The following is a 26,866-nucleotide window of genomic DNA, read 5'->3' as shown; positions in this document are numbered from 1 at the left end:
CCTGCTCGAAATATGTGGAGCAGCTAGAAATGCTTAAATTCTGAAAGGCTGGCAGACTATTCACATTGGGCTGACATCATTGCGCACGTGATAACATCAGGCAAAGGCCGAAAATTTAAAACACAGAGCTTGAAAAATTGGAAAATAAGGGGTGCCACTAGAGAATCGTGGCACCCCATTATTTGGACCTCAAAACCGGTAAAAACCAATAAATTCGGTATGGTTGAGAGGGATGGTTGAGGTTAATAAGGAAGTTTTTCCAGTCTTGGGACTTCACCTTTTTCTGCAACAGTATCTTCCTTCTGTTGTAGAGTTTATTAATGGCAGGGGACCACCAGATTGGCTTCCTTTTTTTTGGAGGACAGCGTGTTGGTTCTGTTGGGTATGGCTAGTTCCATGCATTTATGTACGTGTTCGTACAGTACATCGGTGTATGATTTGTCAGTCATGCATTTATTTTCCATTGACATGCATGCCATGAAATTAGCCACTTCTGTTTTTAGGAGCACAGAGGAAACTTTGGAGAAGGTTTTCATGGTGGTTACCTTTGCAGGGAGTGTGGGTGAGATGTGGATTTCCATGGTGATTACTTTGTGATCAGATTTAACCAGGGAGAAATTGACTATTGGTGCAGAGCAATGGTTGCCCATGTTAGTAATAACCAGGTTAAGGATGCTGCTTCCTCTACTGGGGGTAAGAATGAGCTGGTCCAGGGCATTGGAATTGATTAATTCCAGGAAGCTTTGGGCTAGTGTATTGGTGCATGAGTAATTTTCCCAGTTGATGGAGGGGTAGTTGAAGTCATCTAGTATGAGAGTGTTGGGTTGGACCCTAATAGTTTCCAGGGTGCTTAGGAACATGGAGTGAGAGTCTTGGGACATGGTTGGTGACCTATAGCAGGGTACGACCTGAATTGCCATCTTACCCAATTATAGTTGGACCTGAAGTATCTCAATTATGCTGAGTTACTAGTCTAGAGGTGTACATATCCTTTATGAACATGGGGACACCACCGCCTTTGGAGCTTTGGTCCATGTTCTGGGGCCGAAAGGTGTGGAATGAGTTATAGCCTGGTAGCGCAGAGGTGCTTTCTGCTGCTTTAAACCAGGTGTCCATTACAGCACAAATGTCGATGTTTTCCATTTTGAGGAGTGCTTTGAGCAAGTGCATCTTGAAATTTAGACTTCTAGCATTGAGCAGCATGACCCTCAGATTGCATTTATTTATATATACCTGTTATGGTAGTAATTTGGTCTTTGGAACATCACCTAAAAAGGTACTATAGGGGTGGCAAGAGCCTTAGCCAGTATCTAGAAAACCAGGGGTGACAGATGCAGGCCATCTCTGGCAAAGCATCGAGGTCTGTCAATCATGTCATCCCAAGCAGACAGATACTGGATCCCCTTAGAATGACACCAGAAACTTAGCCAATTGTTGAAGTCAATCATTTTTTTGCTTATAATGCTGTATCATTCTGGGCAATGGTATGATGCTGCTCAGGGCTAGGGTCATACCTGCTTGGGCCACATATTCCAAGAGCTCCTCCATATCTCTTTTCATATAGTCCAGGGAGGTGAATCTCAGGTCATTCACACCCACATGGACAGTGACAGAACCACACTTGTCCTTGTTGTGGAGTGACCTGAGTGAGTGTGTTATGTGTCGGATTCTGGCACCCAATAGACTGCTGACTATTACCTTCTCCTTATTCAGTCTAGTGAGTGGGACATCAGTGTGCCTCACTATTGAGTCTCCTATGATTAGTGTATTGGGCAAGCTGTTTTGCCTTACGGGATTAGGCTGATGGGCACACTGTGTAGGTGAGCTATGTGTCTTGTGATCTGTACTGTGTTGTGGTGGTTGAGTGTGCTTTCTTGACTTGGAGGTCTCTGCTGTTTGGGTAGATTTTTATTGACAGCCTCTGCGAAGGTGAGTGTGTGGTTTGTGTTTTTATGTGAGAGCTCTAATGGTGGGTGTTCTAGAGGGCTATGTGTTGCATGTGGTGTGGTGCTGGTGTTGAACTTCTCCTCTTGACCAGCTATTCTGGTCTTGGCTTGAGAGTGGATGGCTTCCAGTTTTAATATATAAGTGCATCTCTCACAACTCTTGAGTGTTGGGAGGTAAGAGGAGAGGATTGTCTGTGTACATGAGGCAGTTGCTACACTGCCTCAGAATGCCCAAGTTCAACAGATTAACAGGAGAAAGCGCAAGGAACTGACCTTTAGACATGCCAGGAGGGATGGTCATTATTACTAAGTACAGGAGCTGTTTCCTTACATATTCCTTTGACAGGAAAAATGTCACTCAAGGTGTCTGAGTCTGTACAGAGCACTGCCGAACAATTGAGGGGAAAGTAATACGCAGACCCTGAAACTTTAAGAATGAAGTATTTAGGCAGATATTCTGAAGTTAGGAATAAATCAAGCAGTACTTACTGAAAAATAAGGAATTAGCTTGTCAAGAATGATGAAAAGAGGGGAGTTGCATGAATGACTACTGCCTGGCTACTACTAATGCTGGTCTCAGCACAGCTTCACTCTGCTGGGATACAATACTCCTTTGCTTCTTCATACATTTTTGTATGGCACATATGCTAATTAAGAATAGTGGGGACCTACATCCATCCAGATCCAAAAACCCAGGGTGTCTTGCTATGCTGCATGACTATCACTGAATGCCTGTAAGCTTTTAATGAACTGGCATTGCCCATGTTACTCAGTGAGCCTTTGTGGCAAAGGTACAGTTCCACATTTAAGCCAGTAGTAGTACTGCAAGGATCGGATAAGACACAGCCCATATCTTGCAGTAACTTTGCAAGCATACAGTTGGAGACATTCTGAATTTGGCAAGGTGTCATAACACCCTGGAAGATATTTGTGTGCTTACACAGTTATGTGATTTAGGAAGTCATCATTTAAACAGGGAACAAATGAAATCTAGGATTTGAACAAAGTGCAAACTATGCTCTAAATGCATAACCCCACAGCCTAGTGCCAGTGTATTAATGGTCCTAATGCATACCATGCATGTAGCTGTCATGGCTGACATGTAGATGTCAATGTGGAGAAGGCCTGCTTTTGGATCCTCAGAGCTACATGGTAGAATTGGTGGCATTTGACTTACCCCAGGAACAGGTAATAAGATTCACTAACAGGGCATGTTACTGAATCTCATTAGTTCTTCTTGGCATAGCATGTATCAAACACATATTTGGAGAAGTGTCAGGAGCTTTTGAAAAACTGGATCAGTCATTGTATGACCTCATAGCTCATTGAGTCTTGTAGAAAAATTATGCACTTCCATGACATCAAAGTCAAAATTCTCTGCATCAAGCTGTTCTGTTGTACTTCTGGGTGATCTGGATAAGGTATCAGCCAGATAAGAAGTTTGCCTTTTGTATAGACCATTTTGAAGTTGTACTTTTGCAATTTAAGCATCATTCTTTGTAATCTTGCTGGAGTTGTATGCATAGGCTTTTTTAAAATAGTAACCAAAGGTTGATGATCAGTTTTGATCTGGATTTCTCAATGATAGATGTAATCATGAAACTTGTAACATACAAACACTAGTGCCAAAAGTTCCTTCTCAATTTGAGCATATTGCATCTCAGTCTTGGTAAGTGTTCTAAATGCGTAAGCTACTGGCTTGCCTTCTTGAAGAATAACCACACCTAAACCAAATTTTGAAGCATCGCAGGAAAGAGTTACTGGTTTGCTGACATCATAGTATCTTAATGTTGGTGATGTAGCAATTTTCTGCTTAAGAACTTCAAATGCTCTCTGGTGCTGGTCTAGCCATGACCAAGTAACATTTTTATGTGTGAGCTCTTTCAAAGGTGCTGTCAACTCACTGAAGTCTGGTATAAACTTGCCTAAGTAATTGACCATACCAAGAAAATGTTGTAGAGCTTGCACATTATCTGGTGCTGGCATTTCAAGAATGGCTACTTGCTTGAACGGGTCTGGTCTCAAGCCAATACCTATAAACAAATGACATACATATGTAATGTCTGGAAGTCTGAATTTGCACCTCAGAAGATTGAACTTAAAGTTCACTTCACGTGCTCAGCCTAGAACTCTCTTAAGATTTCTGTCATGCTCTACCTCACCACTGCTGTCAATTGATATATCATCTACTATTATGGCACAAGGATAACCTGAAAAAAATTGCTCCATTGCACTCTGAAAGACTTCACTTTCAGAATTTACTCCAAATGGCATTCTGAGTAATCTATATCTTCCAATTGGGGTACTGAATGTAGTCAGTAGTGAAGATTTGCGATCAAGCATCACTTGCCAAAATTAATTCTCTGCATCTAAAACAGAAAAACAGTGGCATTCGGTATCAGGCCTGCAACCTCTTTGACTATACTCATGGGATGATGTAGTCTCTTCAATGCTTTACTCAAATTATTATTATATGCACACACAGATCTTGGAAATGCTTCTTAACGGTGCAGCACACCTGCTATTCTACACTATATTTCCAAGTTAACGCAGACTTTGCAAATAATCAGATATTTTCCATATAGCATTTAACTACACCCCACTATCATGTAATTATATTCCAGAAGACTGAGACATGCTTGTGCCAATATGTTTCACAACCTGCTTTGGTAAGAATCTAGCTGAATGTCATCATCCTTTGTTCTGCAGTGATGCTGGTCTCCAACTCTGTGAATATATGCATGCATTAATTTGTTTACTGAAATTTTCTGACCAGGGAAGTAGAATAATCTAACAGTACCTATTTCAGTCACAGCCTGGGCTTATAAATAATCAATGTGGGAAAACAGTAGACTTAGTAGTAGTAGTGAGTTATCAAGCAAAAAGTAAACAGTACAGTATAATGGGTGAAGGTTACAAGTATAGATGTCTGTTAACCTAAGATAAAAGGTAATAGTGAAGCAGTATTTGTACAGCACATAACTAAACATGCTGAAGTACCTAGATTAGAACTAGAATATATATGGTAATTTATCTGACATTGTTTAATTTACAAATATTGTGCTATAACAGTGTTTATTTATTTATTTATTTCAGTTTGATGATCGGGGAGGTCCACTGGGCTCAGGGAGCCCATTTTCAGTGGAGGCCTGGGGAGAAAAGCTCCGCATTACATAGTGTAATTCACAGTTACAATCAAAATAAAGAAAAACACAATTAAAATATAATTTTGTGTCAGAGAACAACATAAAGTCGTTGGTTTCATAGTGTCAAAGCATTTAGGATGGTATTATATAGTGTAGGTACAGGAAAATCATAGTAAAGAAATCATGGTTACAGTTTTTATTTTAAGCTGAAGAACAGGAATACGTTCCTTGATTATAATGCATCTGAAATTTAGGAAGGCAGAGGAAACTAATATGTGAGGGGGAAAAGATTAAGAAGAGAAAGAGAGCAAAATGTGGTAGAGGTTATTTGTGGGTTGTACAGTTGTGAGTTTACATTATTTACAATTAGGTTAAGTTTATGCTCAGAGGTAGACAAAAGTTTATAGTGAGGGAAAAGTACAAGTCGATGTTGGGAGAGAACAGCTGTATTTCATGTTAGAAGTAAGGTAGGAGTGTAGCAGAGTTTTAAAGGTTTTAAAGCTTTCACAAGTCCTTAGAGAGGGTGGCAGGGAATTCCATTTTTAGCTAATGAAAAGGATAGCAGAAGCTGACCAGCAGGATGATTGGGTTTGCAGACAGTGATTAGGTTTTGGTTGGTTGATCTTGGAGATCTTGGAAGGGTGTATGGTTGGAGGATATTGGTTAGAGCTGGGCACTTAGTAGGTTGAAAAAATAGTCTATGGGCTGTAGTAATTTGGAGATAGTCTAGATGGTTGGGGAGTTCAAGCCAGTTTAACAAATGAAGGGCAGTAAAATGATGGGAGGAGAATTTGGCTTTGGTGGCAAATTTAGAAATCTTATTATAACAGACTTCCAGTTTAGAGGAGAGAGAGGCAGATAGGTTTGTTAGGAGAGGAGCGCAATATAAGAGTGAGGGGAGTAGATAGGTAGTGGCAAGAGTTTGTCTGGTGGGAGGGGAAAGGAAGTGGATTTTTCTGTATAGCATACCAAGTTTAACATGAGTTTTCTTAATGTTTTTCTGGATGTGAGTGTCGAATTTTAGGTGTTCATCAATAGTTACCCCAAGAAGTTTAGTGAAAGGAACAACCTCTAAGGCAGCATTGTTGTGGCTATTAATTTGGAAAGAATTTTTATCAAGAGAGGAGGCTTTTGAAGGAGAGAATAACAGTATTTAGGATTTGTTGGCATTTAGTGAGAGGTGGTTTTAGAGTATCCATTTTTCGGTGGAGGAGAAAGCAGTTTTGGTTATTATTTGCAGCTCAGAGAGGTTGGCGGCGCAACTGCTTAAAGATGAATCGTCTGCATATTGTACAATTTTGATATTGGGTATGGCTTTGTGGAAGTCATTAATAAAGATGTTGAACAGCACTGGACCAAGTTTGGATCCCTGAGGTACCCCAGTGGGGGTCAGAAGGAAGGAAGAGGTGCCTTTCCCACATTTCACGGCTTGAGACCTGTCAGAGAGGTAGCTTGAGAACCAGGATAAAGAATTCTTGGAGAGATGGAGACTAGAAAGGTGGTTTAAAAGGTGGGTGTGGGAGATGGTTTTGAATGCGTTGAACAGATCAAGTAGAACTGTAGACACAATTTTACCAAAGTCATGGGCCAGATTAACTCTGTCTAAGAATGAGAGCAAGGCGGTGATAGTACTATGGCCAGGTCAGAAACTGTGTTGGGTTGGCTTAATTAGCTGATGATTGGCTAGGAATGGCATAAGCTGTAGCTGGATACATTTCTCTAGGAGTTTTGAGATTGGCGAGAGGATAGGTATAGGGTGGAAATTAGAGATGCTATTGTTTTTGCCTCCCTTATGGAGAGGTAGGATAAAGGCAGCACACCATAATTTGGGCACATAAGACTCATGCATGGATCTGTTGATTAAGATGCTGATGGGGAGAGCAATACTGTCTGCGGCTAGTTTTAGGAAGGAAGATAGAATATTGTCAGGGGCATTGGAGCATGGTTTTAATTTAGAGAGTAATCTTTTTATGCGGGAGGTAGAGATGGGTTTAAGTTTAAATATTGGGGGGGATTAGAGGCAGAGGGTTGTGTAGGGGGTATGGAAGACTGGGTAGGTTGGGGGGATGGGTCGTTATTAGGGAAGGTCTTGGTCAGTTCTGCTATGGAGTTGGTAAAGAAGGAGTTGAATAGGGAGGCTATTTCAGAATCAGATTTGCCGGAGTCAGGGCAGGGATTATTTTTGGTGCCTGGTTTGCAAAGAGAATTAATCAAGTTCTAGAAATGTTTGGGATTGTTTGATTGGTTTGACTAGAGTTTAATATAGTAGGACTTTTTTTATCTCTAATGATTTGTTTTTTAACAAGGTTTCAAAGTTGTTTATTTATAAGAATAGTTTCTAGCTGCTTATTTTGGTGATATGTTTTCCAGGATTTATCCCTTTGTAGCATAAGTTTTTTGGTGTCTTTGGTTAGCCAAGGGGATGCCTTAGTTTTTACCCTTCTTGTTCTTGATGGAGCTAGGGAGTTGAGGATGCTTAAGAAGGTTGAGTTGAAGAATTCTACAGCATTGTCAAGTGGTAGAGTTTTTAGGGAGTTCCAGTTTGTTTGCTTTAGGGCATCAGAGAAGGTTGTGGGGTTAAAGTTTGTGAGGTTGTAGGTGTAGGTATATTGGTGTAGGTGAGGAGAGAAGTGAGTAGTTCTGTGGATGAAAGATGGCAAGTGGTCACCTATAGGATCAGGAAAAGTACCAGAGTTTATGACTTTGTTAGGGATGGATACTAGGATCCAGTCTAGAGTTGTACCTGGGGAGTTAGTTTTGTTGGGTCTGGAGATAGAGTTAGTTAGTTGGGTATAGTTATATAAATTGATGGATATGGTGGGATTTAGGTTGTTGATTTTATTCCAGTCGATATTTACATCTCCAAGTATGAAGGTCTCTAGCTTAATATTGGTAGAGGTCCAGAGGAGGATTTCTTCAAGAGCGGAGATGTTATTACCAGGGGGGATGGACAGGGCAATTATACATATGCTTTTATGGTTATTTAGTTTTAGAAGGCCTATGACTAGTTCAGCATTGTTGAATGGAGGGATATGGACATCAAGTTAGAGTAGATTAAGGCTACCCTGCCCCCTTTTCTATTTAAGTGGTCATGTCTCAGGGCTTGGAGCCCAGGTGGTAGGATTTCTGAGTCACAAATGTGGGGTTTTAACCAAGTTTTGGAGATTGCTACAATATCAGGTAGGTTATGGTTAAGCCAGGCATGAAAGTGGGTTACTTTGTTTTTTAGACTTTGGGCATTCATGGTGAAGAATTTGAGGTATTTGTGGTTAGTTTTATTGCTTGTAACTGTGGGGTTGGGACTAGAGGAAGTATTTGGTCCAGGGTATGAATGCATGTCCCTTGCTAAGCAGAGGTAGTTGTGGACAGTAAGGAATTAGTTTAGGTTTGTGGTATGTAGATAGGAGAGGGACAAGCTTTAATTTGAAGTAGTAGAAGAGGTTGGGTTGAACTAGGGAGGCGGGTATGTTGTGGAAATGTTTTATAGTGGGTTGAGGAGGAGGGGTGGGAGTGTGGGAGTTGGATAGGAAGGAGGGGTGGAGTTGGTTAGAATAGTAAGGAGGTAGCATGGTATAAAGAAAGTAAGAATAGAAAGCAGATAAATGGGGTGTGAATTGTTTGAGCTGGAAGACATGTCATGGTCCAGGTGTGTATGTGTATTTAGTGGCAGGAATGTGTAGGGCAGATAGGAAAGTATAAGATGAGGTAGACAAGGAGTTTATAGAGACTTTGAGTGGGTCTGGAGTGGTTGTGATTGGGAGATGGAGTTGAAGAGGGAGGGGTTAGAGTGGAGATGATTGGTTGATTGTGCCACTAGAGTGGGGAAGATTGGTGAGGGACAGAGGGAGGGGTTTGGTGTTAAAATAAATGTAGGAGTGGTTGGGGCAGGTGGTATTTGGGGGCAGGATAGGGGAGCGGAGTGAGCCCGTAGGGCGAATGGAGCGGGTAGAGCTGGAGAGAAGGTGGCTGGCAGAAGCCAGTCAGCCAGCTGTAACAGAAAAGTGGGAGCTTGGTGGAAGTTGGAACAGCAAGGTTATTCAAGGTTTGGGCATGTGGGGGGAGATCTGAACTAAGTACAGGATAGAGCAGGCCAATGGGGAAAAATACTAAGAGGTTGGGGATGGCTACGGGAGAGAACTGAATAAGGTAAATAATTGGACTTTAAACTTTAGTGGGTGAGCAGAACCACCTAGTGGCTAAACAGTTAAGTTACAGCTTAGTGGGTAATTAGGGGCAAGAGATAGACTGCTGTAGGAAGCTTAGCAAGTGCGGGGAAAAGCACAGGAACTATGATAGTTTAGGAACTAGAAGCACTTTAAGTTACAGTATGCAGCAGTACATACACTTTAATTAAGTCTTGAGAGGGGCTAGCTGTTGAAATGGCTAGCTGGGTCCCATAGAAAATATCCTTAAAGGATAGGATGTCTAGGCTGTAGTTGTTAGGTAGAACACAGCATGGACAGCTGTAGGGAAAGAGCAGAATAGCACAAGCATTAGCTGAGTAGGGGTTACCAAGTTCCACACATAGGGCATTAGCAGAGAGAACAGGGAGAGTAGGGAAAGAAGGGAAAAGACGCAAACAATCCAAGCAATTGTTAGATGTGCAACATATACAGGCTGGTACTAGGTTATGAGGTTAGTTCTACAGAAAAAATAACCATATAGCATACACACTTTACACCATAAAAGAATTAACATTCAGTTTTAGACTATATTGGTTAACGAGTGTTCAGACCATTACAAAGTACTGCTCTGAACACACTCGCCTAGTATTCCCTTTATAAGCAGTAAGTATAGCTGGGAATAGTTTAATTCGCAGCTTTTGAATTTGTGAGCATGTAAAACAATACACAAACCGCTCAGTAGTCTACCCGCAAAAGCATTCCCTAAATGAAATAACAAAAACCTGCTTTGTTCAAGAAACCCCAAACGCACCTCTCTATTTGATGCAAATATAATGAAAAAGGGTCCATTATGGTTTTCCTGTTGGTAAGTCAATTTAAGCCCGCAGAGCAGCTTTTATGTTTAAGGCGACATATTTCAGCAATAGGCCAGATACTACATACAAATTGCCTTCTTGGAACGCAGCTGCATATCTCAATTCTCTAATTATCAATGGAAAATGGAAAATGTCAGAAAAGGGTTTAAACAAGTTCAAGCCAGAGCTAATAAATGTTTAGACATGTGGCAGCAGCCAGAATGGAGTGAAATAGGTCACTTTAGGGGTATTGAATTAGCGAGCGTTCAGACCACAAAGAATAAATGCTTAGTAACATGCTCGCAGAGCATTCCCTTGCCACATGGAAAAACTGTTTCAGAAAGCAGTGTCATTTACATTATACACATTATTCTATTAAAAATAAAAATCTGAAACACAAGAATTGTTCTTTGTGTCCTTGTTGTTGGAAATAAATCTAGACATACAATTCTTCAGTTGTAAGGACAGCCTCCTTAGGGAATGTTTGGCCTGCTTCAGTGAAAGCCAAAAATAAGTCTGAAAATGCTATGTACTGCCACAGTTAATGATTCCTTGGTGTTTATCTCCAGTATTTCAGAATATTTGACCAGGCATTTACCATTTGCTAGTCAATGTTTTATTAAAGAACAATATTGTTCTTGATATTTGGAGATTGGCCACTGTAGCTCCTATACTTGAGAGTGGACCTCCAGTTATTAGTAATTACTGCCCAGGCAATCCTTTACTTTTAGGTAAATGTTTTGAGTACTGTCTGCTGTCTTTATTAGACATTAAATACAATATTGCCACATTTGCTGATTTGAGTCAACATGGTTTCACAAAGTAATAGTTCAACATTTGCCATTTACACAATTCAGTGAATCTGTTAGTGAAGTGTTGGGCAGTTGTATTAGGTGATGGAGTGATGTATCTTTAGATCTCCAAAGCTGTTAAACTATATCACATACTACCATTACAAATTCAATGATTAAATTAAATAGCATACAGTATATAGTTGAACAGGTTAACTCTTGGCTTAGGTACAGATGTCAACATGTGAAAATCCAAGTTTACTATTCAGAGTGGCCTGAAGTAACCCCTGATGTCCCTAAGGGATGAATTTTTACATTATATTATTTAACTTGGTTTTAATTTTTGTCCACAAACTCATTATTGGATAGCTAAATACAAGGATGACAAATATCTCTTCATTTCTAACATTCTCTAATAATCACTTATTTAGTAGTTATGTTCATGTACTGTTTGCAGGGTTTCAAAGCCATGGATTTCACACTAATTTTTTTAAGATATGGGGTAATGTATTTTCACTCTTATAGACCATTTCAACTATCTACTGTGATCTAGGCATCCATATCAGTTCAAATCAATCATTTAAGAAAAATCCTGAATAGTAAAAGCCAAACTGTGTATAATGAGATTAATACTACAAAAACATAATGACTTCACATGATTTTTTAAAATTATTTATTGTTTATGCAAGGCGAGTAAAGGAATACAATGTTTTGTTCTGTTTTTATTCTAAAAGCAATCTCTCAATGCTTGACAGCATTCAAAAAAATGTAAACAGAGAATGTTTGGTTATCAAACCCTCACTTATCAAGAATGTCTAGAAAAACTTATTCTCTATTAGTTACTGTTGGTTACATGAAAGACTTTGTATGGTCTATCGAACTCTTTTTGATGAAGAACTGAGGATGTTATGAAACATTTAACTGTTAAAGGCATGCAAGGTCTCATGTAGTGCCAATTTCACATTTCAGATTACAAACTGTAGGACTTCACTGGCATCAAAATTTATGTCAGACCATTATTAGATCATGGAATAAAGTGACTATTTTAAATTAGAGCAATGCAATGTCTATACTTAAAATCGCCTTGGGCAAATAGACAGGTCAGAATGTATATGGAGTGAATTTGCAGGCTGCATTGTAATGGTCTCTGGCCTTTACACTGTAATTTTAAACTGTAAAACTGTTAGAGTAAAACTGTTATATAATAGAACAGGCTAGAACCATTATTAACTATATTGGGGTGCAGGCTAGTTCTTAAGGATAATCAGTGAATGTGTATCTGACTTCAAATCAGTACTAGAAGATGTACCAAGCCAAATCTTGAAGTGTATATGCATGTGATTGGAGGATAGGGGCAGTCAGATATGATTGGAGGACAGGGGTCAGTCAGTTTCTGTAAAGTGCATTGGAAGAAGGGCATTGGGGTTGCTCTATACAATCAGCATTACTGCTGCAGACAAGCACAGTGTTTGGCACTTCAGTGTGCCAAGGCTCCACCTGTTCACTACTGCCCAATGTGCTTGATAGCAATCAATGAAATCCCTTCTAGCAATATTGATCCAGACAGTCTGTGAATCACATAATCTCCTTGCATTTTCACCGTTACTTAAAACATGCATTTCCAAAAATAAAAATAAAAGTAAGATGCAGACTTACATAACTCCACCCGAGTCTTGAAACAAACGCCATTATAAAGCCAATTACTGTTGCTCCTACAGTCACTACCATTAATCCATAATGGACCTAATTAATAGACAAAAGAAATGATTAATCATAACTTTTAACAATGTTAAAAAACATGCTGTACTGGATAAAATGACAATTAAGAACTCTGAAAATAATCTCCTATTTTTCCCCTTCATCCTTATAACTGGCAAAATTACAATAAATAAATCAGCAGTAAGATCATGCAGTTGTCAGTATTCTAGCAATCTAAACACAACTGTGACAAATGCAGTGAATGAATGAATTAATGAAAAAAAAATTCTGTTTCCATTGTGTGTTAACTCAGGCACTGTACAAAAACTGAAACTTGAATATAAATCTTGCTTTGAGTATTATGCACACATGAAACCTCTATGTGCCAGGGCTGAATTGGTTCAATACACAGTATTTATGATATTTCAGTCTGCGCTCATATTATCCTGTTTTGCACTGCACTGTCTCTTGGCTTATCTTAGTTCCACAGCATGGACAAATGTCCTATTTCAGTAGCTAGCAAGGGAAAACAGAATGGTATCTGTATATGTAGCAAAAACTGAGTCAATGTTCTGTAATATGCCATGTATATTTACTTATTTTTTTACATTTGTTCCTTGAAGTAATACACTGATCAGAAATTGCAAACAATAACTGAATGAACAAAAAACCCCCCCAGAAACCTAAGGCTACGATGCAACACATCGAAACACTGCATTATATACAATATATAAAAGTTATGCAATGTGTTACATACAATGTGTGCAAGTGCGGAACTGCCCTGAACAAATGAAATGCTAAAGATGATGTTTAGGGGAGTTAAAGTAGGAGAAGGTGGTTAGATGATGTGGCCCATGGGAGGACACTTGCAATGAGATATTTTGCAGATGGTGGCTTTGCATCATGCTTGAAATTTGGAGTAAGAGGATATGTCCTTTAGATATGAAGAAAGGGATTCAGTAGTCTAGCTCCGACAAGAACTGCAAAGGAGTGGCCTTCAAGGTTTCCAAGGAGTGTGTATATTCTGCCAGAACACTGCTGGGGTTTTAGTTTTCACTATCCTCAGACATGAACTAACAATACAGCTAACAAAACTGTTTCAGCCTTCTAAACCCTCTGTCATGGATTTTAGACCTGTGACTGTAGTTTGGCCATTTAGCACCACATCCTGTCATCGCTTCCTCTTAGAAAACCCTTAATATGATTTTACATAAATTTTCAAATAATTTACTTGCAGAAAGCTGATTCTAGGCATTTAATCATTTCACACCTCATATTCTCTTCCATGTTTCTAGCAAATACACTGCTTATGTTCTAACTCACTGATTTTTCCAGAAAATTTGCCTTTTACTTACTGACTTGCAGATGTACATATTATTTATCATCTATCTCTAACATGAAAACTCAAGAATACATTTTGTGCTCTGTGAAATTATGATTATGTGCACTTGTTCAGCTGTGTAAACTGTACTGACAGGTTAAGTGAATTTCTTCACTTTAAACCTATATTTACTGATTCCAACAATGCTAGTCTAAACAACTAATTCCACCCTGTCTATGGAAATGCAATCTTCGTAATCAAATGATTTAAGAGAAATAAATAAACTTACTGACTTCTAGCTCAATGAATGCATTTTAACGGGTCTATACTAGATGAACGAAAGTTCATCTTAGCGAACACTTACATGAGCGAATATTGCAGAACTCGAAACCAAAATTGCGAGTTAGCAGTACAGTGAAGATGGGAATATTTGCCCTTTCCTCACTATGGTGCGATCTCGGAGTTGGAATATATATTTAGGGGGGTGTTGGGGGCGCAGCACCCTACAATTTCAGTTTCGAGTATCTGGATATTCGCTCATGCGAGCATTCGCTAAGATGAACTTTCATTCATCTAATATAGACCCATTTTAACTACATACTCCAACATTACATTTCATTGAAACATGCAATTCTACTTACTGACTACGCCATGACCCTGAAAGTTGATTACTGCAGACAGGAGGCTGGCAGAAATGCAACTAGTGTGATGGAAATCAGTTATCTTACCAGTTTACAGTCCAGTGAAATGCAGACTTGTGAATGATAGTCATTGAGCTAACACTTATTGCAAAGCCTCTTATAAGATATGCCACGGGTCTATGACCTTGAGGCTGATCATTTAAGATAGGGAGGAATGCATAAAGCAGAGCCTTTTCACTTCCATATAAACTATAATTATGGGTAATCCTACATCTATAGCTGTAGCTAAATCTACACTCTATCTCTCTATCTGTATATATATATATATATATATATATATATATATATATATATATATATATATATGTGTGTGTGTGTGTGTGTAGTTTGTGTGTATATTCGGGCAGTCTGTGAATGAAACTATGTGCTACTGTTCTAACAGATTTTTTTCCAGAAATTTCCCATTGCAGACTGCAGTTTGCTGTCAGTTTTGTAGTCAAGGGGAGAGGTTCCATATTGATTCATCACTGCTTGTATAACTTGCATAAGTGAAGTGTGAAACAAGATAAAGTATTTTAATACTTCTTTAATACACATACACACACACACACACACACACACACACACACACACACACACACACACACACACACACACACACACACACACACACACACACACACACACACACACACACACACACACACATACCTGAAACCAAGCAGCTTTGCCGTGTATAAGTATTTTTGCAGCAGTCTTAAAATGTCTAGCCATGATCATTCCAATACTTGCAGCAGTCATCCAGGCCGCTAACATAAGTAAACCTTGAAAAGAATAAAACAGCTGCAAGTTATAACATAATTTCAATGAAAAAATGAAGTACAATGCAGTATGTAGACGTCCACAAATCCACAAAGACAAGATAAAAATAGGTTAGCGCTTTCACGGTTGCCCGCTTCTTCAGACCTTAATAAAATCAAACAGAATACACATAGTTTAAATACTAAATACATCCAATAAGAACAACTAATTAATGAGGCAGTCTTCTTTTTTCAACAGAAGTTTTAAAGAGACAGCCCTATTCAAACCTGGTTGTACATATGCTTCAAAATCAATAATCCACCTCAGTTCAATATATTCTGTCTCATTACATAGATCACCTTCTCTTGGACTGTCACTAACTATTAAAACTATGACTAACCCCAGCCTCAGATACATGTTTGGCTAGTGCATTGGTTATTTTATTATTACATATATCATTCAGGTGCTCTAACACCCTCTCCTTAAGCATCCAATTGGTTTTACCTATGCAAAAAAAATCACATAGGTTACACTTAGCCTTATAAACTATATTTCTAGTAGAACAATCTCTGTAGAAAGAAAACTCTATATGTTTGGAAGTCACAAGGTGAACAACCATGCAAGTGGACCAGATGTTACAGCAGGCTTTACAGCTCCTACATGCATGTGCGCCCTTGCATTCCGAAATAAACTTCCCATTGGACCTACAGTGGTTATAGCACAGACGTTTTAAGCTCTTACTGTTCTTAAAACTAAATTTAGGAGCAGATTCTATAACTCTACTTATCTTTGGATCAGTAAGTAAAATAGGCCAATTCCTTTTAACAATCTCACACACCTTACTGACTTCAACAGAATATGTTAGGCACATCCTATTTATTACCTTAGTATCTTAGCCTTTTGTATTTACTGGGGCTGCAGAAGGTATATCAGAGAAAAATGGTCTTGTTTTAGTCCATTCTAGCATATTAACTTCCTGTATTGTCCTTTCTATTTCACGAATTGTGTATCCCCTACTCACAAGTTCTGTAGATTGTGGAGATGACGCACATGATAGAAATTAAAATCAATACTGAAGAATAGGGATCACATGAAGGTGTTTGTCTTTAAAGAAGGGGAGAAGCTAAGCTAATTACATCATGTTGAGGCATAGCAAAGTACAAGCTAACATATGACCATCATCGAAGAGCACGAGCAGGGCTTAGGCAAAAAATAAATAAATAAATCCTTATCATGGATAACTGTACAACTCCTTATACCTTACTCATCACAAACAGGAAATAAATGAGAAACATGGCTTTTTTCCAGGGGAATACATAAGTTAATAGAGTGGCTGCAGAAAGCTAAATGGTCAGAGAATGACAGCAACAAAACTCAGAAAAACATTGTGCGGAATAAACACTATACAAGCCCAACATTTTCTATATTTAATTTGCCTTTACTAACTACGTGAATAGTCTAATTCATGGGCTCTTTTCAGACATGACCCCTGGTGAAAAAAGGTAAGTGTAAATACAACTGACAAAGTGTATCCCATAAACCAGCAGGTTTTGGAAACTGAGTGGAAACTAAAACTTGGGGAGAACATACAAACACCACATAGTCAAAGACTGAAAGTCGGGACTTAGACCCCATAAGACACAGGATCTTTCTTCTGAGACAGTGTACCACCACATTTTCACCATACCCATCTTGACAGGGTGAAGTGATGGTGGTTGCTACCACAAAGTGTCATATGAGATGGTGATCGTAGCAACCACCCTCACTTCGCCCTGTCAAGAATCTACCAATTCACAAACTAATCAAGAGAGGTAGGTAGCAAGGCAAATAATTTGAAGCATTTTTCACAGGGATCTTGCTGTCAGATTGGCAGGAGGGAAATGGGTTGCCAGTTAGAAAGTAGGCCCCTGGGTGTCTTTCCCATTAGAAAGTAGGCCCCTGGGTGTCTTTCCCATTTGAAATATATTGCAATAGAGTAGTTAAAATTTCAGAAACCACACAGTCAGTGGTATGCCACTTGTTTAAAACATGAAGGGAGTATACCTTCTTTTAATCTGAAAAGGAGTAGTGTCCAGCCCCATTATAGTAAAAATCTCTGTCTGAAATGGCTGCATCTGCTTTTAACAGGCTTACCTGTTAATTAATGAGGCAAATAAGCAGTGGTGATGTGGATACCTCTAACAAATCATAAGATTAGTTTCTTAGTCTCCATTTGGCTGTAAAAGAGGGACAGTCTCATCTTGAAAACAAACACAAAAAATTCATAAAATCGTAATTTACTACACTGGAAAGAAGAAGACTAACAACCCCTTTCTTCCCTTGTACCACTTTCTCCCTTGCATCACAAATGCTTGCAGTGCAAAAGGTCTCTCACTTTATCTCGCAGACCTCAGAAAAAAGATGTTTGTTTGACCCTGTACTGTGACAAGGATGAGGTGAAGGACAGGCTGGTCTGTGTGCAATCTGTCTGGAAGCATGACCACAAGACTGCTGAAGAGCTGTCATTTGGGCATGAGGAACAGACAAGATTCTTTTCAGCACAGCAGCTGCAATAAACTTTTGATTGGGGAAGTGCTGGCCTGGGGACCTTGCAGGATGTTAAATGACCTAGCTATGGCTCTAGTTTAATTGAGAATGGTGTGTGTGATAGACTACAGAGTTAAACTCATGCAATAAAAACAAGTATGTCTTCTCACTGTAGCAGTGGCAAAAAAAAAACTGTTTGCAGCTAAATTTGCCTAAACTTGTCCTTTTAAGCTAGTCACCATGATGACTAGGAGATATAACAAATGCATTACTCTGTAACTTGTCCTTTTGAACTAGTCACCATGATGTCTAGGAGATATAAAAATGCATTACTCTGTAACTTGTCCTTTTAAGCTAGCCACCATGATGTCTAGGAGATATAAAAATGCATTATTATGTGCTGCTTTCACAATCATAGCTGCTGATCTTGAATTAATCAAAATTGACAACTAACCCATTCAACCTTTTAATACCAGTACCTCTTTTAGGGTCTACAAGTGCTCACGTGCTTAAAGCTTGCAACTCACTTGTTGCCACTTGTTCAAAAAGGTAAGTGCTCTAACCCCCACCAGGCAGCATACCTCTCAAATGTCCAGAATTTTGCAGAATGTCTAGATTTTTGCCTCATATGTTTGGTCTGTTTCTCCAAAAATTGTGGTTTTATGGCAAATCACTGAGGACTGAAATCAGAAAATAATAACAGAAATTTAAGTTTTAGTCTTTATATCCTTTGTAAAATCAGTGCTAATGCAAAGCCTGTTATTCTATCAACTTTCTAAGTTTGTAACAGCAATACTTAAAAATGGTCTCATTTTTGTGCCTTTGTTCCCCCACTATTTATGGCTTTGCCCACATTTGTTGCTCTAAGAGGTTGAGAGGTATGCCAGACAGGTCTCACTTAACTACGTTGCCCTCTCAATGCCTGATCCTATTAAACTGTATAGCCATACTGGAGCCTTAGTTATAACATAAAACTCTAATTCAGTTCTGAACCAGAGCCCACACTCACTAACACTTAAATTACATTCATCGTCCAAAACCTTCAAATCCCTTATCACTCCCTAAACTTAAAACTCTAACACCCTCCCTAAATATAAATTCCCCAATCTCTCCCTACCCCTGAACTCTCCTCCTAATCCTTCCCCCCTAAACCTAAATATCCTTCACAATGGCTGCATGAATCTCCAATCTATACTCTAATCCCCTTTCCACTAACGTACTCTCTACAGCTACTGCATTTATCTCACAAAAACAAGACTATGTTTGCCCAAACTAATATTTGAGTTAATCTGAGAGCAGCCTGTATATGCTACAGGATCTTCTAGTCCCTGTATTCAAGAAAGCAGTCTTCAAGCACTTGACACTTGAGTGTTTATAGTAGAATTCCTCTCTTTTAAGCATACTTGGCTCGTCACTGTAGGCATTCTAAATTTAAGCATGATGTGAAAAAAGGGGAATAGACCTGCCCACAGCTGCCTCATACAATAAGGTTGATAAAAATACAAATTATTTGTGTACAAACTATCCTGCCAAAAGGTGAATGGCCTGGGTTTGCCAATATACTATCCACCTGTATGGCATAAGAAAAACATTTTTCATACCATATCTTGTTTTGAAATTCCTAAGTTACACATCAAAGTCATCTACACAAGTTATGGGCATATTAGCAATAATAGAGGGAGCAACTTTATGATGCCCCAACATAAAACAAAACAATTAGGCAAGAAACAACTTACAACAAGTGGTGGCTGAGGATGAGTCATATTCCTTTCTTTACTAACCAGTCTTCACTCTTTCTCATCTCTATACTCTTTGTCATTAATAATCCATATGTCAGTTAATCACTATCTCTTTTCATCTTTTTTGAATTCATGTATATTCCCAACCTTTCCTGCCTTTGCTTCCGGCTCTCTCTTCTAATTTAAACAAATTAAATCACTAAACTATTTTACCATTTCTTTAGCTACTCTGTACTACACTGTATTATACTACACTTGTAACCTTTACAACTGTATTATATTATATTATATTGCAGGGGATTATGTAATTTAGGACACATCAGGATGCCCAGTAGCAAGTATTGCCCTTGGTGTGACGTCAACTGACCTTATAGTGTCAGATCTTTTAAGTTTAAATAAATACATGTTGGTGTGAATCAAGCTGTTCTTAAGAAAATGAAAAAAAAATAGTATAACATCCATAGGGAGGGGGGACTGCAATGCAGGGGGCAGCCTCCCTGCTGAATGCGTGTGACTGTCTTATACTAATATTAAGCTAGTGATATCCATTAGATTTTCAGTTTTTTATAGTGAATCCTTTTAAATCTTTTTTTAATATTTAAAAAGTACAGAATAAGAACAACAATTGCAAAAAAATGCCATTCAACTGGCAGCCCCATTGGGGTGACACTCAAGTTGGCATCACCCACACCTGCATAAAGTACCATGGTATGTCCTAAAGTAAACAATCATATGATACTTGTAAAAATAAAATAACAGTCCACAGTAAATGTTTATGTATACTAAATTCTACTATTTTGTTTTCATATAACAGTTGCAGCTTCTCTCCCAAGGTCTCTGATGAAAAGTTTAATTGCCCAGTTGGACTTTCCTTGTAAACAAATGTCAGTAAAATAAATAATGGCAAAGAAAAATAAATAGTATACCCTTCCAATATGGAATCACTGAGAGTCCTACATTCCCAACATCAAAAGGGCAGATAATACTACTATATAGTTGTTGTCCCCAATATAAAGTGTCTTGCACTGGATTTCAAACTTCTGACATTTAAAGATGAAACTGTGATTATTCAGAGAGCCCCAGCAAACAGATTTAATACCTCTCAACTTAAGGGGGGGTTGTGCCTTTTTCCCACCAAGATAAAGCCTCCCTCAGAAGTGAAGGCAAGGGGAGAATCATCTTTTTCAACATTAATTATTTCTCCATTCTCACATTCTATAGCCATAATATCAAATTTACAAGTAGAAACATCTTCTGCATGGAGAACCCTCTATATGTTCCACGCTAATGGTATTAATGAGACAGGCATGAATTGGCACAGTGATATCAAACATATGGGGGAGCAACCATGACCTCAGTGGCATGGGAAGCTTCCATATATTCTTTGTGATGGGGGAATGGGGCACAGACTGGCAAATTGTTGGGAAAGGAACATTAGTAGAAGGAGAAGGAGCAATGTTATCTAGTGTAGACTATGTAATAACAGCTATAACCTCAGCAATATATGGAGAATGAGCAGATAGAAGACCGTCATTGTCAGGTATTGTTTTAGTGTTGTCATCTGCCTGTGTGACAAGAGGTGAAGCAGCAATAATCACTTAGATCAAGAATGTCTCATAGCCAGGCAGTGCATGCAAAAAACAAGGCAGGAAGAAGCTACATGTTCCAATTCTGCACAGCGGACATACTGCTTCTGTAGGCAGTACAAGAACAACTGAAATGGGTTAGAACAAAAATGGAAGGCACATATGTGGATTCTGAGACAATTATACAAAATAATACTAGGAAGCTATACAACTGCTTCTGAACAATTTTTTAGTCAGTCCAAACTCCCCCCATTCCATATGTTCCTGCAGCCATACAGTTTTTAACTTCAATGCTGCAGTCACATACCACCCTTAAGTAGAAGGCAATGTCTTCTGCATCAACTACATTAGCACAAAACTAGATAAACATTTTGTAAGTTTGTAGGCTAGAAGCAATTGAGATGGATGTCTGGATGAAGGAATGGTAGGTGGTAAATATCAAAATATTATGTTATTTATAGTTAAATTAACCACTGCTTGAAGATGTACTATACATACCTGTATTCTCTTTCCATTATATTAAGGAATATTTTCTGTTCAATGAGGACCAGTAACAAAAAGCAAACAGTATAAACGTAGTGCATTTTCAACTTACCGTGAGCTTTGATAATGAAGTTTTCACTAGCACTACCACTTGCCACCTGAAAACTTGAAATGTTCACTTTTGCTTCTGTGATGAAAGGCAACCGGGGATGGAATCCCATTTGATCTAAAATGAAATAAAAATCAACTATAATACTAAATGGCCATAATTTATGCATTTCCATTATATTACTCAGTCATTTATTCTTATACAAATGTTACTGCCTTACTGGTTTTATACTCTGCACTTACAACCATGTATTTAGGATTTAATGTCTGATTTATTAGACTGATGTCATGGGAAAGGATTAAGTTATGACATTAAAAACAAATAAATAGAATACCTCACTCCAAAATAGACACCAAAATAACCCCACAGTTTTCTGTTCATCCATCAACAATGCACTGCACCCAGGGCAAACTACCACTCCTAACATCACAACCAATAACACTGCTAATCCAATCCCCACATAGTTCATCTCCTACTTCATACAAACGAAACAGCACTGACTAGCATAAATCCTTCAACTATCCTCTCAACATCTGTTCAAACTACTTGCAACAACTTAAGTTTAATCCACTTCCCACCTCCACTATCAGAATGCTTCTACTTAATCTAAAGCCAGCCTCCATTGTTGTTGATCAACTCCCCTCTGACTACTTAAAAATGGCTGCTGATGCTATTGTCCTATCTCCATACTAACAAATAGATCTATATCTGAATATTACTTCCCTGAAATAAATCATTCATTGTACCACTACATAAAGGTGGTATATCCACAGATCTCAATAATTAGACACCCATAATACTCCTCTCCCCCTATTAAAATGTGAGAAAAGAGTATTTTATGCCCAACTCATATAACACCTAAACAAAAATAAGCTCCTCTTTGAAACATAGCAATGTTTTGGACACCACCATTACACAACAAATGTTATTCTTCATTTTTCTGATAATATAAACTGGTACAGAACCATAAATTAGTGTCAAACATTCCTGGATTTATCTAAAGCTTTTGACAAGGTATCTCTCCAGCAATTACTTCATGAACTTGTATCCATAGGTCTCTCATAATCCTCCCTTACATGGTTCCTTAGTTATTTATCAGAAAGTCAACAAGCAGTTTAATGGAAACAGGAATTCTCATCCCCTCTCCCAGTCACAACAGAGTTTCACAAGTCTCAATACTAGGGCTGCTTCTCTTTAACATCTTCCTTAACAAACTCCACAGTTCTGTAGATAAGTCCTGTACAATATGTAGACAATTCCAACTTTAATTTGAACATTCTTTATATTATCTGAACCCCAAAAATTCACCCATACTTCCTTCTCATTTATCAAGACCTATTTAAAAAGCTCAAAACTGCTCTCTTAATCTTAATGAAAAAATGTAATGCTTTTCACTCCAAAGCAAAATCTTAACCATATTCATCTTTCACAGTCCCAGCTGCTGACAGCTGCTGACAACAATAGAATTAAGCTAAATATCCATACCAAACTAGTAGGTGTTTAAATAGACAATAACCTTAAATTTGATCTACATATACTAAAAAAAAAACAAAAAAAAACAAAACAAAAAAAAACAACTATGTTCCCTGTACAGGGTCTAACACTACCTAAATTACAGAAGAAATACTCTAGCCTCAACCTACTTACTTCCATTCCTTCTTTATGTTTCTCATATCCTTTCTAACATAAGTGCCACACTAAAGACCAAACGAGCCTCCTGTTATGATAAAGTAACAACATTTTTAACAATTCTACACCTAGAACCCAACACTGCAAGGCCTTAAACAACTAAACTGGCTAGAGCTAAACAACTATATCACACTTTCTCAGGTAAGTTTTGTGTATAAACTAACACATTACCCCCAGATTACCCAGCATTAAAAAGTACAGCCCTGCTTTACACTCCTGAAAGAGACTGATGCCATACCTTTTCCTGTCTAAAGTAACAAATTGCTCCATCAATGAAAGCTATGTCCTAGCTCATGGAAAAAGTGCTACATGCTTCCTATCCATACAGGTGGAAACTCAAATTAGGTCTCAAACTTCAGGCCTATACCCATACTGTGTCCACTTTCAAAAATTCTGGAGAAGTATGTCCAGTCTCAACTCCTCAGCTTTCTCACTGACATCTGCTTCCTTTTGCCTGCACAGCACAGTTCTCATCCATTTCATAGTACATGTAAAGTTCTCCTTAGTTATGTAACATCTCTTAACCAATATCATAACTCTGGAAACTTAGTTTCATCACTTTTCTTAGCTTTATCAAAAGCATTTGACATGGTATCCCGCTCAAAATTGCTTCAAAAACTATCTCGCAAAGGAATACCTAACACTTCACTATCTTTGTTCTCCAGCTACCTCTCAAATGGGCAAAAGGCAGTAAACTGGCAAAATGACATCTCCTCTTTCTTTCCCATTACAGCAGATTTATTTATTTATTTGCAGTTGGTTTACCAGGATAGTCCATTGGGCCAAAAAGAACCCGTTTTCAATGGAGTCCTGGGGAGAAAAGCTCCAAAAAACAATAACAAACTAGGTACAAACAGTAACATTATAAATACAATAGCACAAGATACAACATATGAGTTGAAGCTTCAGGAAACATACAAACAATACTCAAAATATTTAAAAATAAACTCAAACTTTAGGAATTCAACAATACTATTTAGAGAAGAGTGATGTTACTTTACACATACAGAGAGGTTATTTTGTAAGGAACAAAAGCGTATAAGGTACAATCAGGTAACATGAGTGTGAAGGAAGATGTAAGTACCATATTTTTACGAGGGGTGGGAGCAAGAGCATTCCCATTTGGCCTTTTATGAGGGGTGGGAGCAAGAGCATTCCCACGGGGACCTTAGATACATATGAAGAGATTTTTTAAACATGTTATGATTGAGAGTAGTGCGAATCGATGGTGGGAGTGAGTTCCAGAGATGAGCTAGGTTAAAGGATAGTAAGTTTTGCCTGGAGGACGAGTTGGTTTGTGTACTTCTAATAGGTTTTGATTGTTAGACCTTAAAGCCCTATTGGGTAGGTGCATCCTGAAGGCAGAGGACAGGGAGGGACAGAGAGATGGGTTGAGAATGAGCTTGTGGGCTAAAGTTAACTGAGTGTAGTTGAGTTGATTAGGTAACTCAAGCCAGTTTAGTTTTGGAGAGAGGTGCAGTGGTGGGTGGAGGACCTGTGGCCGTTTGAACTTAGCGATTTTGTTATAGCATGAAGAAAGTTGTTTTTAGAGAGGACTGAAGATTGGTTAGCAGAGGAGCTCCATAGAGAAGGGAGGGGATAAGAAAAGAAGAGGAGAGAGTGATTTTAGAGGAGCATGTGAGGTACTGATTTTGGCGATAGAGCATGCCTAGTTTTTGATGGGTTTTATATTTAGTTGTAGATGGGAGTTGAAGTTAAACTGGTTATCAATTTGGACACCAAGTAACTTGGTTTCAGACACCAGTTCAAAGATGAGTTATTTTAAGCTAGTAATAGAGAATGTGTTCATATCGAAAGGGGTAGTTTTGAGGGTAAATACCATTAGTTTAGTTTTGGAGGCATTGAGTGCTAGGTGGTTAATTTTCATCCAATGTTCAGTAATTGAAAAAGCTTCTTGTGTAAGCTTTTGGAGCATAGAGGGAGATGTATCTGAACAGATAATGGTAGAATCATCTGCATATTGGATGATGTTAGAGAATGGAATGGATTTGCGGAAGTCATTTATAAATATATTGAAAAGAAGGGGACCAAGAATGGAGCCTTGGGGAACTCCGGTAGGGGTACTAAGAAAGGAGGAAGTGGCCTTTTTCCATTTTACAGCTTGGAATCTATTTGATAAATAGCTAGAGAACCAGTTCACGGAGGAGGGAGAGAGGTGAAGTTTTGAAAGTTTAGTTAAGAGCAGGCTGTGTGAGATAGTATCGAAGGCTTTAGAGAGGTCAAGTAGTAGGGTGGAGACAATTTGGTCAGAGTCACGTGCTTTATTAACAGTCTCAAGATAGGAGAGTAGGGCTGTCATAGTGCTATGATTTGGTCTGAACCCATGTTGAGTAGGGGTTAGAAGGTTATTATCTAAGAGATGTGGTAAGAGTTGGAGTTGGACACATTTTTCTAGGAATTTAGAAATGGGGGACAGGATAGCAATGGGTCGGAAATTGTTGACGTTACAGTTGTTACCTCCTTTATGCAGAGGAATGATGAAGGCTTGTTTCCAGAGTTGGGGCACTGTACATTCATGGATGGAACGGTTAATTAGAATGCTTATAGGATATGCAATTGCTTCAGCAGCTATACTTAGGAAGTAATGTTATCAGGTGCATTCGTACATGGCTTCAATTTCTGAAGGAGTTTCTTTATAGTAGAAGTGGGTATTGGTTTTAGTGAAAATAGAGCTGAGTGTGGAGAAAGAGAGTTGGAGGATGGTAAGGATGATGTGGAAGTTGGGGTAGGAGAAGAGCTGGAGGATAGACTGTGAGTAGATGGAAAGGAGGGAGGAGTGATAGTGAAAGGTGGAATGTTTGCAGGAGAGGGTGGGGGTGTATTACATGGCGAGGTGGGTCTAAGGAAAGAGGAAGTTAGTTTGCTAATAGATTCAATGAAAAAGGAGTTGAATTGAGTAGCTAAGTCTAAATCTGGGACATTTGCGTCTGGGGTAGGGGTGTGTGGTTTACTGGGATTAAGGAGGGTAGAAATTCCTTTCCAAAACTTTTGAGGATTTGTTTTATTATTGTTTTGGAGTGTAAAAAAGTATTTTTGTCTATCAGAGATAATAAACTTCTTTACTTTATTTCAAAACGTTTTGTACTCAATATGGTGTTCAGGGGTATTGTTTTTCTGATATAGTCCCCAGGCTTTATCTCTAAGGCGCATGGTTGATAGTGTGTTTTTGGTAAGCCAGGGGGCAGAATTAGTTTTTATTCTCTTTGTCCGCAGGGGGGCTTGGGAGTCTAGTATTTCTAAGAATGTTGAGTTGAAGTCAGCAACTGCATCATCTAAGGATAGTGTCCATAGATTGTTCCAGTTTACTGCTTTTAGAGAATTTAAAAAGGTTGTTGAGTTGAAGTTTTTGTGGTTACGGGTAGTAATGTAATTGTGGGTGTGGTGTATGATA

General features: G+C 38.6%; 1 protein-coding gene across 2 annotated transcripts in view; it reads right to left on the bottom strand.

Annotated features, from left to right (window-relative positions):
- The window catches only part of LOC122813500 (putative ferric-chelate reductase 1), a 948,313-nt gene that overhangs the window by 369,407 nt on the left and 552,040 nt on the right, over positions 1-26,866 (bottom strand). For both annotated transcript variants that reach the window (XM_044085846.1, XM_044085847.1), the window contains exons 9-11: positions 21,769-21,882; positions 15,233-15,345; positions 12,518-12,604 (exon numbers count right to left, since the gene is read on the bottom strand). In XM_044085846.1, coding sequence (XP_043941781.1) covers positions 12,518-12,604; positions 15,233-15,345; positions 21,769-21,882 — 314 coding nt within the window. The remainder of the gene's footprint in view (positions 1-12,517; positions 12,605-15,232; positions 15,346-21,768; positions 21,883-26,866) is intronic.

The sequence above is a fragment of the Protopterus annectens genome, chromosome 10.part0 (assembly GCF_019279795.1).
Source record: "Protopterus annectens isolate FY-2018-M chromosome 10.part0, PAN1.0, whole genome shotgun sequence".
NCBI lineage: Eukaryota > Metazoa > Chordata > Ceratodontiformes > Protopteridae > Protopterus > Protopterus annectens.
This window is presented reverse-complemented; position numbering and strand designations above follow the sequence as displayed.